This window comes from Zonotrichia leucophrys, chromosome 1, assembly GCF_028769735.1.
Source record: "Zonotrichia leucophrys gambelii isolate GWCS_2022_RI chromosome 1, RI_Zleu_2.0, whole genome shotgun sequence".
In the NCBI taxonomy this organism is placed as follows: Eukaryota; Metazoa; Chordata; class Aves; order Passeriformes; family Passerellidae; genus Zonotrichia; species Zonotrichia leucophrys.
The window spans coordinates 8,066,793-8,081,139 of NC_088169.1; the positions used below are offsets into that span (position 1 = coordinate 8,066,793).

The window sequence follows — 14,347 nt, forward strand, 5'->3', positions numbered from 1 at the left end:
TGTCCATGTCTGTCCTCGCATGAGTGACCACATGGACACATCTCTTCTGTCTGGTCAGGTGATGGATTGTGGGGAAACAATTCACACCTGATGCATCCAAAGGTTCTGGCAGGGAAAATGGACTCAATGGACTGTCCAAGAAATGCAGTGTTTTACACAAAGCATCCAGAGGTGTATACAGGACAGTTTCTTCCTCCACAGCATAGGACAAACTCTGGTTACCTCTGCAGAAGTTGAGACTTTTGGGCTTTCTGCTTTCTGATACATCTGTGGTGTAAGATAACCTCTAAATAAGTTCCTTTATGAGAACAGAAGTTTGGTAGGGTCTTGTTTTGCCAGTTTGGCTTTATGTTTAAGCATAAATTCGCCTCGTGATCTGTTATCATTGTTCAGTCTCATTATTACTATTTTTTTTCCTAATATAATGGACATATAAGCTGGCGTTTTATTCTGAATTCATAGCTGAACTCATTTACAATTACATTTATTTGCTGTGGAGTATTAGTAATTAGGCTGTGAAGCTGTAATTAGTTTGCATGTACTTTAATTCTTGTTCTTGTTAGATTTAATTATACCTCATTTTCCGCTACTGAATGTATATTATATTAAAAATCATTCTAACAGAGAGAGTCTTCTATTTATTACATGTTTAATACTTTCTTAAATGGTGTTAAAAGAACTTGTTGCTGTGGCATTCCACTGAGGTTTAGATACAAGAATGCATATTCTGAAAAGTTGCTGAGAGTGGTGTGAACAATTCCAGTTAGCAGGTTTTTTTTTAATTGTTAGTATTATTTGGTTGGTTATTGACTATTGCCTGTAGTATTTATAATGTAATGATAATAATTCGTGCTGTAAGAAGAGGTAACTGCTGCAATTTTTTCTGAATTATTGTATGATAATAGATTGTTGTAGTGAACTAGAGTCTATCAGACTTTATTTTGGAATGGATTACTGAGAGCAGTAGCAAAGCAATGACGTATTATAAGTTTTTTTTAAAATACCACCTGTCCCAGGAATACAGTTGCAGTTGGTTCTAAGCTGTAGCAAGCACCTTCCTTATTCTTTTAGTGGACGATTTCCTTTCACCTAACTTACAAATGGTGTGTTTTATCTAAATCTATTTGAAGATACTCAAACGGAACACATGTGTTTTTATGCCATTTATTCTTAAGTTCTTCATAATTATTTTTATGTGTATCACTCACCTCAATGATTTAAATTTTCTCTATTCTTGAACCATGATTACTCTTAGTGTATACATGTTCTAGATTTTATATTGCCAATAGGCAGCAGATGTTGCATTTCATCATATACAGACAGCTTGTTTTCTGGCCCTAAAAACACAAAAGCCAGGAAATTCCCAGTGGTGGAATTTCACAACTTGAGCAAGGCTTTGACACTGTCTCTCATAGCCTTGTGTGCTGTCAGAGCATCAGACTAAATCTTCCATGTGTGAGCCTCCCAGTTCTGGGAATAATAGGATTCTCACTTGTTTTTCAGTGGTATAAGTTGCACTCCTCTTTTATAATTTCTGTTTGTCTCTTCTCAGAAACAGTTTGCTAGTAAAAACCATAATTGCATTTAATTTCAGGGCAAAAATGAAAGTTGATGTTGTGGTTAATGCTGGTAGGTGGGTGAGCCCTCACAGCTGCCCACCCAGTCCCCCTCAGTGGGATGGGAAGAATCAAAAGGGTAAAAGTGAGAAACCTAGCTTTAGTTTTGCCTCTTCCCCCTCTTGTTCTTGTGGCTGCTGTGCTGCAGAACAGACCCCCCCTTCTGGTCTTCCTCCCACTTGGTCTGAAACACTGATCAAATCTGCCAGTGTCTACCAAAGTAGATGGTTGTGGTTTATCCCAGAAAGCTCCTAAATCCCACACATTCACTTACTTCCTCTCCAGTGGGCTGGAAGGCAGAACCAGTAGGGTAAAAGTGGAAATTCATGGTTTGTGAGAAAGAGTTTAATAAGCTTAAAGAAAAAAAAAAAAACCCAAGTGATAGAAAGCAACCCCACCTGACCAGTGCCCAGTGAGTTCCTAAAAATAGCAACACAGCCAGGCTTCCTTCTTGGCTTCTGTTGCTGGGCATGGCACCATGTGCTCTGGGATCTCCCTGGGGCCAGCTGTCCCTGCTGTGTCCCCTCCATGTCCTTGTGCACCCCCAGCCTGTCTCTGCTGGGCTGTTCTCAGGGACAGTCAAGTCCTGCTTGTTGTGCAAGGGCTGCTTAGCAATGGCTGAAGCATCCCTGGGTGTCAGCGCTTCTGTTCACAAGCTCAGACCACAGCCAGAACCAGCACAACACTGGTACGTGTTGGTACATCAGCTGAAAGTCATGTGTTTATAGATCTGTGGAGAATGAGGTTCATGCAGTTATATAGGGATGTGTGTTGAGTTAGCCCTTAAATACAGAAAGCAAAATAAATAGAATTACCTTCGTGTTAAAATTCTTCTGGAGACTCAGGTAATCAGGAAGCACTGGGAAGAGGAGAAGTAAAACGCTATTTGAGTGACTGATTCTGTGGTCATTTGACACGTCACAATGTGGCTTTCAGCAGGTTTCCCAAGATGTTTCAGGACTGTTTGTTATTCAGTAATATTTTCTTGTAAGGCCTGGTGTGTTACCCTTTAAATTTGGGAAAACTGATTGCAGAAAAAAATATGTAAGGATTAATTTTTTTCTTTAAAGAGTAAATATACCTACTTTTGTTTCTTGGTCAGTAGTACTGCTTCCTACATGACAGTGCTGTCTAGTTTCAGATCCCATTCTGAGCCAGTTGATACATCTGGCCTCTTACATCTTCAAGCACTGATTTATAGAGTTGTAGAAATCCAAAAGTATTTTCTGATTGTTTTTTGTAGTTGTCTCTTGTTGTGACTGCTGCTCCCTTAGTGCTGCACTTCACCAAGATCAAGTGGTCATTCCTGTTCCCCTCTTCTGTGCCATGCCTGCCCTTAGAGATTTTCTTATAGACCCGTTCCTTCTCAGATTTTCACTTCTGAGCTGGAGAGTTGATTAATGTAATGCAGTTTGGATTATCAGTATCAAAACCCTGTGCTACTACTTGATCTTCTGAAGAGATCTGAGTTTATTTTGGCAATACTGCTGTGTCCATGAATTACAAACCTTGTGAATGAAAATTCTGGTCTAACACTTCATTCAAAAGAATTTTAGAAATCACATTTTGTTCAAGCTACTGTTCATGTCTGTCCTCCTGAATTCCCTAGCCCACACCCTCACCCCAACCTGCTGTTCACTGTCATCAACCAACTGCTCACAGAATGAGCATAGAAAAGAAAGAAGGATGAGATAACATATAAATCTTGTGAAATTATGGTTTATAAACTCCACTAGATGTACCAGAACTGATGTCATTATGTAGAACAACAGTATTGCATAATAAAATTGCACTGGACAAATACAAAACAAAAGAAGCTTTAATAGAATAGGATGGCAAAATGATAGATAAAAGATCCTGAAATGCAATTTCTGTGAGAATCAGTGAGAAATTATTTTACAGACACCTCTGTTGTATGCTGCAATATTTAAGAAAAAGTCAGTTACCATCATATTTTTATGAAATTACACATTTTTAGGAATCTTTCTTTTGAAGATAAGGAAACCCTCTAATTTTTTATTAAAAAAAAAAGGCAGAACAAAACAATTACTGGCTAGTCATTGTAATTTCTTTGACATGTTTATATCCAGTTCCATCAAATCTGAATGATACCAATTTACATAAAAATTAAACCAAGTTTATATCTAGCTGAGGTGAAGCCTTATGTTTACTTTGTTCAATCAGAGTATTATGAGTATCTTCTGTAAAATCAGAATATTGTATGAAATTAGTAAAAACCCACACATTTTGGCACAGATTTGGCATTAACAGTCACATGATACATTTTAAAAGTTACTGGTAGTCATATTAAAACCAACTTGTTTACACCTACTTACTTGAGCAGTATTGTTTGTGTGTGTAAAGACAATAAATCCTTCTTTTACACAGCTTGATGTCTGGCCTCTATATCTTTCACCTTTCTGTTCTGCTATGCCAGACATTTAATTTATTCATGGTTGTGCTGCTTTAGTCACCTTGGTGCCAGACATTCCCCACCTTCAGCTCTTTATTTTTGAGAAATGTTACAGTTTGAAATTTGTTTGTGCCTAAATACATAAAGCTGTTTAGTATCTGAGAACGTAGCTGTAGCTATGAAAGGTTGTCATTACATTGCTGTTTACATGGCATCAGCAATTATCAAGATTATTTTAATCATATGGAAAGAAAAGTCTCCTGCCAAGAAGGAAGCATGCAGCTGGAATGTGTGGCTTTGGAATCTAGGAGCAGTGCCTGAGCCTGGCTGATCTTTTTGCTCCACTCTGTGAGTTGATGTTCCTTGCTGAACTACTTTGTGCTGTCATCAGATTTGTCACATTGAAGGAAATCTTAGGAAATACATCATCTCTCCTTCATATATTTAGGATTTTCCGAAGGCGTTGCTTGCTTTTCCTCAGGTGTTTGACCTTGACATTCATTAAAATGTTGGAAATAACAAATGTCTTAGTAGGATTGAATATTTTAATTTTGCTGCTTAATAAAACTAAGAGTGTCTTCTGTACTTAAAACTGAATTGATGTTGTATTCTTCACCTCATTTTTAAGATACGTGTTACTAAATTCTCAAATATTTATTTTAAAATGCATTTATAAATGTAGTAAAAATACTGATCTCTTGGAAACCTATTAAAACAGAAAAAAATCTAAAATACAAAAAATCTTTCAAATAGGACAGAATTTACTTTTTGCAAAATTCATCTATTATTTACACACACAAGCTACTAATATTAATGTATATGTACAAGTTTACTTTTACAGGTTCAAACCCCTTTGTGGAAGTGTCCCTAAAGAGTTAGTGTTCTAGTTTAGTCCAACACAAAAAAGTCTGAGAACTTCCTAATTTGTTTTCTTGGATAAACAAGAGCGAAAAAATTCTTCTGAAAAGTAACTTCTCATTTTCACAAGCCAGAAGTACAACTTCTCGTTTTTCTTAACAGGAGGAAAGAGGCAGAATTAGTAACTCTAGAGTAGAGGATTTTGTGATCTGAAATTGGTGACCTGAAATGACAGAGATTCATTTAAACATTCAAATCACAGACTTCTTCCTTGAGTAGCTGGAGTGAGGAGTGGTGCTGGATAATCGCTCTTGAGCATATTGGCCAAGTTTTATGTCTGAAGTGCTCTCCAGGTTTAGGCTTTTCTCTCCATGAAGTTTTCTGCAAATCAGTTGGAATACAGTCTTACGGACACTTCTGGACATTAGGAAATACATGACTGGGTCTAGGCAGCTGTTAAATGATGAAAATATGAGCATCACCTCATTGCACGTGTGAATGACCTGCATCCAGTAACAGGATGGGGATTGTAACTGTGATGTGATGTAGACAACCCTGAACATGTGATAAGGCACGAAACAGATGGTGAAAATTATGAGAACAATAAAGGAATTTCTTGCTGTCTTGGTGTATTTTCCTGCATTGGGAAAATTTGCCCTTCTCCTCGAAATTTTCAGAAGGTTCTTGGCAATTTTAACATACGAAAGTATCAAAAGGAAAAAAACAATCCAAAAAATCAGCACAGTGATACAATTTAAAATTGCTTCTGTCTTCTCTGCATTCTGTTTGCTTCGGTAATGAAAGCACTTGGTAGAGTTGCTGCCCTCAGTCTTAAAGAAAGATGGAGCAACCACCACTATAAATCCTGCCAGTGCAATGGCCCACACCGTGACGCAGATCTGCACGCTCCGGGTGGTGCAGAGCATCCTTGGACGCCTCACAGACTTCGTTATTTTTATATAACGGTCCAGACTAATTAGTCCCAGCAGTACTATGCTAATGTACATGTTCATGTAGAACAGAGTTCCCACAACCTTGCAAAAAGCCTGCCCAAACATCCAGCGGTTGGTGACATGATAGAGGATCCGGAAGGGAAGGCAGAAGATGAGCAGGAGGTCTGCAACAGCCACGTTTAGCAAGTAAACTTGGATAGAATTCCTCTTGTGATGAATGCACAGGAAAGCAAACAGGGCTACAATATTTCCAACCAATCCAACAACAAAAATAATGGAGTAAAAAACTATCAAAGCAAGTGACAGTGAGTTGTTGTCATCCAAGGAACAGCTGGCATGATTGTGACTTTCTGAGGCATTTATGGTCAGGTTGGTTTGGTTACTCCAGAATTCTTCCTTGTGTGGCCCAATGATTGGTATAGCAGCTGAAGTTGCATCCATCGTTTGAAAAGGGGTTTTAGCTGTTCTGCAGAAAGACAGAGATATTTTAAGAATTAAATCTCCATTCAAGTATCTGTTTGCTTTATAGCCTACAGTCTAATGTAATATAAACATAAAAGGCAGTAGCCAAAAGGAATAAATGCACCAAATATTGGTGTAGCTGAATAGGGGAAGTTTCGGCCAGAAATCATAAAATAATATGTCTAGGTAATCTGCAGGCAAGAGAGAACAGATAGTGTAGAGTACTCACAGATAAATATTTCTGTAATTACAGTGTTATTACTGTTTTGTGTTGTTTTAAAAGTCAACTATTACATTTTCTTGCAAACTTAAGAAGTTCCTTTATAAGAGTAAATAAGCTTTTTAAATTTACTTCTTGGGACCAGGATTTCTAGCACAGAAAAAATTTTATCTAAGGTGCAGGGACAGGTAAACATAGCTAAGTATTTTCAGTGTTGACACAAAGTATATTAAAGGAAGTCTAAACTCATCTGTGTTAATTTTCAATAATTCATACCTCTCACATGCAACTCACTGGTTCTCAATTAAAAAAGCATTCATCAATTAGTAATATTTATTTGCCTATGTGCTGTGTTATAAGTAACCCTGTGAGACAATTTGTTGCAGTAGCTTGTCTTTAATAATCTGTACCTTCATATAAATGTAAGTGGCTTTTTCCTTTTCTTGACTATTCACAAATCACTATTACACAAATAAACTACTATTAGCTGGAAATCACAAGAATGCAGTAACAGGTTGTTTACAAACCTTTCTTGTTTTCATGTTTTTCTTTGCTTTCATTGGATAGTTTTTATTTCACTAAGCCTATTGCTGACCAGGAAGGTACAATGTGAAAGATGAAAATCAGCCTTGACCAACAAAGGAAAACCAAAAGTGTGTGGTTTGCAGAGCCGTCACATGAAGGCGTTTAGAGAGATGTTTACTGATAAATAATGATAAAACTAGCCTTCGACTTGTTTGTCATAGCAACAAGAAATGCCATACAAAAGTTTATTTAGAATATTTTAGTTTTACAGAGGAAAGATGTTTTTTCCTATAATCTCACAAAAATTTTCAGAAGTGGTTTTAGCACTCTGCCCTTAGTTTTCTGGTAACTGTTACAGAAAAAAAAAAAAAAAAAAAAAGCCATATACATACTGCTGTATATGTAATTATAAAATAAATGTTATGCTAGCTCTGTGTCTAGGCCATGCAATTTGCATGCTAGGTCTTGAAAAATGCATAATTATAAACATTAATTTTTATGCTAGCTCTGTGTCTAGGCCATGCAATTTGCATGCTAGGTCTTGAAAAATGCAAATTTACATTTAATTCTGTGGTGCAGCCACAGCAGTGAAAATGGCAACACTTTGGGCAAAATTCTAAGAAGACCTAATGTACTTACAGCATCTGAATTCTTGAGAGCAGAGTCTAAAATATTTTAACATCTTGTGTTGTCTGGCCCTACATTAAACTGGTACATTAGCAGTTTCCAAACCAGCTGTTCTCATACTTGCCACTTGATATTGTCAGGGCAAGTAATTTCAAGAGATTGATTTCAAACTGCAATGTTTTCATATATATTTTTTAACCCATCTACTGCAATGACTTCATGTTTAAGTTGCTTTTCTATGAAAATGTTTGATATGGGGGCTTGTATAAGGAAGTTTAGATCAATGAGAGAGAAACTTGGGTTACACTGCGAACGGATTGGGAACAAACTTTTCACTCTCGTAAGTTGCGTCACCTGTAAGCAAGCAGATGTGCTTAAACCTAGATATTAAGAGAATTGCAATGAAGAGAACTATAGCTTAAGTATAAAAGAATTTACTTACCATTTATGTGCTAAGAAGTTCTGCTGGTTCTCAAAAGCACTGGTGAAGACGGGGAGGAGAAACGTGCAGGTCCTTTTATTAGAAAGCTGCAGCAGCAGCTTCTCTCTGAAAGTGGCGAGCTCCAGCTGACTCGTACAATTGGCAACAGGGGGAAGTTTTAACTGGTGTTGCAACTGGTTTGCTTTGTTTTTTTAAAGATGTTTTTATCTGGCTCTACCCAGTTTATTTGGGCTCTGGTGAGAAAGGTTCTGTGTTCAATTTTTCTCAGTTTTGCTCTGATTTGGAGATTGGAAGTTTTTTTCTCAGAGGTTTTGTTTCTGGTGAGCCGTGCCAGTGGTTTTTTGGGTGATGATGATGTTGGTACTATCTGTCATCTCTTTAATACTTCGTGGAAGTAGTGTCACTTTTTTCCAGTAGAGGTTAAAGATAAGTCAGCACCGCAGGGTAATGGTACATTTTGTAAATGTTTATATAGTTCTCCCATCTACCTTTCTCCTTGCCTGGGATTAGAATTTTAGAATTCTTTCTCACTCCAAATGACAGTGACAAGAGGATGTGAAAGTACCCAAAGTGTGCATCTGAACCATTTCACTAAGGCAGAAGTGAAATACAATATGCAGCAATAATACCACCTGCTAATACTCTTCCAAGTGGTGCATAGGAATTGAAAATTACATTTATAAATTGGAAATTTAGGAGTGGATTCTAGAAGACCTAATATGACTAGGCCTAAATTAAATGAAGATCTCAAGGACATTGTTTTGAAGGTCTTTGTTCTCATATAATTTAAACTTTTACAAAAACACGTGGGTGGTTAAAGATGATGACTTCAGAGGTAGTCAGAAGGAACTTCTGGTAGGTCCTGTGCACTTTTTTGAGTTCTTAGTTTTGCAATTTAAGCAGTAATGTATTCTCAGGAAGTAGTATACAAATTTGAGGTTCTTCATTTTAAGTAATATGGTATTGAAAAGAGAGGCTTTGAGTAAATGCAGGAAGTTCTACATTAAATGCAATTGTTTGGGTATGTGTATTTAATACCAAATTGTGTTCTGATAGATTTTGTCTGTACGTTCCTTCCTCCTGCAGCAGTCAGTACCCATCTGAATTGTTGTATAATCTTATTTCATTTATATCTTTATTATATAATTATAATTCATTCAGTTATTTCATTTTTATATATTACACCTCACTGTTATTTGTGGAACATCAAAGATATAGATGGCTATGGCTGGAATCCACTTTAGACACCTGAAGAATATCCCTCACTGGAATGTTCCAGGGGTGTTCCTTTTCTTTCCTGCACTTGAGAAGTGCTGAGTGAATCCTGTGATTCAGGCTCAAAACAGAGTTTTATGTTCTCTGTGGGAAGGATAAGACCCCACAAAACATATCATAGGCAGGATATTTCAGCTGGGGAATTGAAACATGTAAGGGTTAATAGGATGGAAGATAAAAATGAAAAGTAATACCAGGTAAGAAATTATACACATGAGTTTTTTATCTCCATTGAATCATGATTTCACTTTGTGTTCCTTGCTAGTTCTGATAAGTTCTGAAAGGATTTTGCTATGCCTGGGGCAATAGAAGGGAAGCCAATGTAGAAAGAGGAGTCCATGCAGAAAAGAAGATTATTGAAATTGAGACATTATTTTTAAAAAACAAAATCTAACCTCTGCTCTCAGCTTTATGAAAATAAGTGCTAAATTACAGATTGTTTTTCTCAAACAGTGTAATAATTTGTCTGGATTTTTGTCTTTTCAGCCACACTGTGTACTGCTTGCCTCAAAAGAGAATTCAGCCCCAGTAAAGCTGGGTGGCTTTGGAGTAGCAATTCAGTTAGGAGAGTCTGGGCTAGTTGCTGGAGGTAAGAAATTTTCCTTCTAAGTTATTTAGTATTGTGCATGTTGTACTGCAGAGTTCTGTTCTTCTGACACAGCCTGGCCTGCAAAACAAGAGCTCAAAAATAATATTTCACTACAGACTAAGTTAACATGGTAAATGCACACAGCCAAGCTAAATTGGTAGTGGAATGTAATGTGCATTCAAACATTAAATCCCTGTAAATGTTACTCAACAGGAGCTCATGCTGGTTTGATAAAAATAAAACTAATAATACCCAAAGAATTTTCCACTTTAATACAAGCTTTGGCTTAATTCTGCCATGCGTGGTAAAGCAAAGAAAATAAAAATGCAGTCATTGAAGCACTTGAGTAAGGACTTACTGCAGCATCCTCAGTGCTGTCCTGTTGGATAGGCAATTCCTGTCAGAATGCTGTGCTGGTTAATAGCAAAATCTTACTGCTTTTCACATGTGATTCTTTTCTGTGTTTTAAAATTTCATTGTAATTATTGCATAAGACATCAATATCTTGATACGTATGTATATTTTTGACTGTGTTTTGTTTTCTGTGGATTTTATTTCCTCTAGCTGCCTTCCATATTGTTCCAGACAATAGGGTTATGCTTTAATCAGCCTGCACAGATGAAGACCCAATCAATTTTCTGATGCTTTCATTGCCAGAGTAGGAGACCACAACAAAACATTTTGTTAGTTTTAATATTTTTTCTTCTGAATTAATAACTTTCTTCAGTAGCATGCATCTTCAAAATCTCAGATTTCCTAATTTAATCACTTAACATTCTGTGTCAATTTGAGTTTTGTACATTTTTTTAAATAAAAAGCAAATCAAATATAGACATAACAACAGCTTCCATTTCCTTCCAGATATTGCTGATACTTTAGAAATATCCAAGTATCTTATTAACTAGAGACATATTTTCCAAGAAAATACCCATTCAGTTAAGCTGTAATAAAAAAGTCATTGCTTTCTTTACTTTTCTTGTGTTACTCAAATTATCTGTACCTCAGTCACTGCTTTTTTTTAGTGGCAGTTTCTACACTTTTGTGTCTAATTATCTCATTTTTCTTCTTTGTGTTCTGCTGAGCAACTTTACCCACTCCTTCTGTTTCAGTCACTCTTCTGGAGGTAGTCAGATGCAGTGTACTTTCAGATTACCAATTGTCTAGCAAGAAACATTCAAGTTCAACTTTGAAAAAAAAAATTACTGCATTTTTCCTGGAGTTTGCCATCACCTTCCTTTTGTGTTACTGTGCCCAGTGCTGTGATCCCTCTCACTGCTCCTGTGCTCACCCTGCCCCAGTGATCAGTGCTGGGGGTTCTGTTTGCAGCTCTCACAGAAGATCCCAAACCTCATCACTGTGATATTTCTCAGTATCTTTTGCTTCTTCCACCTCAACTTCTGCCATGTTGGTCTGCCTTCACACAGTTATTTTTTCCCTTTTCTCAACTGGCATCTCCAGTTTGCAGCCTTTTCATTGGCAGTTGTAGCTTTCAGCTTCAAATTCCACTCATTTTCAGGGGTACCCAGAATAATTCCATTCCATTTATTTACTTTGGAAAGTCTCCTTAACTGACTCCTCTCTTTCTCCTCATCTTCCATTCCAGTCTTTTAAGCACAAACTACTTCTGTTGTCTGACAATTCTTTTCCCTGCCAGAGCCCTACCTGAAGACAAATTACTAGACAGTTCCCTACACAGAGCTGGCAAGGTCTTATTTATTCAGTTTTACAATATAACACATGTTTTATATGAAATATTGACAGCTGTTAATACTGGCTGTTTGAACTGGACTATAAATTCCTTATAAATCAGTGTTTATCTACACATTTGTTTAAGGGTGTTAATCATATGGAAAAGTTTTTTCATAATAGTAACAATAATTTAGAGGCACTTCTTATTTCTCAGTTGTCTCATTAAAAAAAGTAGAAATTCTCCAAATAGAGAAGTCTGAACAGCATCATAACCAACCTGTTCACTTTCACATTGCTTTTCTAATTTTTAGTGAAAAACATTGATTCCTCTTGACGTAGTCAATTATTTCCCTTTTAGCATAGCATTATTTCCCTTTTAGCATGGCAATGCCTGCATTTAGTGGTTAGTACATAAAAAAAGAAATTCTCTATTAAATGAAATCTATCATGGCATTAAGATAATTTTGCTAACCTGAAATCCTCTGTGCTTTGTTTGTGTTGTTTTTCCTACTTCTGTACACCTTGACACACCTGTGCCTGGCAATCCCAGATTGTGTGTAGCCTCAGGAGAACAAACTAAAGGGAATTTTCTCCCTCAGTGTGTTTGAAGCCAGCCTTCAAGCTTACAGCTTTTGCTTTGTTTGGGACTGTAACTTTTTTTGACTTGACAAAGACATCTTTATCAGAGTGTGCATAAACTGCTGGGGAAGGAATTTCTGTGTTGCAGTTAAATTAAACCCCAGGTATTAAAATCTTTTTTCATAAGTCCAAAGACAGACTTGTGAAGTTTAGAAGGATTGTAACTATAGGATTCTTTCTTTCAAGCAGGTAGATGGCTGTTTTACAGAAGTGTAAGAGAGCTCATGAGAACAAGCTCTGACATCATACTAGATGTCATTGATGAAAATGTGTATGGAGGAGATTTTAGGAGTGACTCTATTTTAGCAGCTAACAACTCAGTTGACATTATTTTTAAGAAAGTTCCATTATTAGTTATTATTTACTTTATGTAAGTAAAATAAAGTACAAAAACCAAAAAGTATGTAGGCATAACTCATTTCTTCATAAGGCCAGAGGGGGAAATGTAAGGAAATATTCTTTGTTCCACTCCATTTGCTCCTAAGCTGCAATAAATGGCTAAGATACATGTGTTGTCATCTGAGCTTGAGGAAATAGGTTTCATGAGCTACCAGTCTCTGAAGGTCTCTTCTTGCTTCAGTTCTTATGATCAGTAGTGGAAAATTGTGACTTGAAGCCTTGAAGTAATTTATAAAGGACCTCTGGCAGTATACACAGGAGTTAGAGAACATCGTAATTTATAAGTGAATTCCTTTAAGGAGCAGCACAGTTCCATAAGACAGTAAACAGTCTGTGTTGCATTGTTATGATGCAGCTGGAGTAGTGGAACCTCTGGGAAGTCAGTGATTTAATAGACTAATCTCACATTATGATCTCTGCCTCCTTCCTTGAAGAGTTTTCTTGCAGAGCATAGCATGAATTGTCGCAGTATTTTCTTAAATGTGACATCAGATTTATCTGATAACAAATATCTTAGATGCTAAATCTTGGGATTTTTAGCTAGTATAAGGTATAAAAGTCTGAAGGAACAGAAACCATCAAGTTGACAACTGTTATTTCCTTCACTTAATCTACTTAATTTTGCCTGGTTTCAACTAGTGCCAAGATAACTGTATTGACCTAAGTAGGATGAGGTTCTTTATCTGGGGATAGTTAACTGTCAATAGTTAACTTTCACATTTTACCTTCAGCAGCAAAATGTCACAGATACCATAATGCTAATCCAGTCCAGTATTAATTTTTAGTTATTGTTAGTTAGATGCCCTAGGCTGCCTCAAAATCCTGTAGTATCCTAATATCAATTATTCTCTTATTGGAGAACACTGTGTGTTCTTAGTGTCAGTACAGCCCATAAATACCAAGTGCTCTTGGTTCCTTGTGAGCTGTGTTTTTAGACTTACTACCAAAACAGCAAAGGAAGGCATTGCCATAAATTTCCCTCTAATTAAGACTATGATATGGGGGGAAAGGGGACAGAATTTTTTTAGAGTTCCTTATTTTTTGTTTTGTTCTCATCAATATAAAAATGTTCATAGAATGGTTTGGGTTGAAAAGGGACCTTTAAAGCTCATCCAGTCCAACCCCCCGTAGGAGCAGAGCGCCTTCCAACAGATGAGGCTGCTCAGAGCAACCTGATCCTGAATGTCTCCAGGGGTGGAACATCTGCCAGCACTCTGGGCAGCATCTTCAGTGCTTCATCAAACTGGAGTTTGGTGGTTTTATAAACCCCAGGTTAGAAAACTCTTTTTTGTTTGTTTTTAATGTTGGAGGGGTTTTATACTGCACAGACGCTTTTTCCTTTTCATCATCAGAGTCTGGTATTTCAAAGCTTTCATTTGTTTTCCAAAGAAAAGTAAAATTTTGTAGCCTGAGATCCTACACTACTATTCTTCTTTATCTTACAGGGTAGTGTTTTCACTTCTTTTTTTTTCCTGAAAAATAAAAGAATGTGACTCACTTCCCAGCTTTGCCTTTAAGAGACTTTGTTTTATTTAAAAGATACAGCTGTGGTTTATGTTCTCCCAGAAATGTCACTTCATATCTGGGCTGATTTGAGAGTGCTTACAGGAGGTTAATGTGTTGAGAAATCATTAGGATTT

General features: G+C 36.8%; 2 protein-coding genes across 11 annotated transcripts in view; one reads left to right on the plus strand and one right to left on the minus strand.

Moving 5' to 3' along the window:
- CASK (calcium/calmodulin dependent serine protein kinase) overlaps window positions 1–14,347 on the plus strand; it is a 191,013-nt gene that overhangs the window by 97,651 nt on the left and 79,015 nt on the right. For all 10 annotated transcript variants that reach the window (XM_064706397.1, XM_064706406.1, XM_064706424.1 and 7 more), the window contains exon 6: window positions 9,878–9,980. In XM_064706397.1, the coding sequence (XP_064562467.1) occupies window positions 9,878–9,980 (103 nt within the window). The remainder of the gene's footprint in view (window positions 1–9,877; window positions 9,981–14,347) is intronic.
- On the minus strand, window positions 3,320–8,238 carry GPR34 (G protein-coupled receptor 34). Its single transcript, XM_064704109.1, has 2 exons — window positions 8,117–8,238; window positions 3,320–6,306 (listed from the first exon to the last, which is right to left on the minus strand). Exon 2 carries the CDS (start codon window positions 6,279–6,281, stop codon window positions 5,139–5,141), a length of 1,143 nt encoding a protein of 380 aa, XP_064560179.1. The 5' UTR covers window positions 6,282–6,306; window positions 8,117–8,238; the 3' UTR covers window positions 3,320–5,138.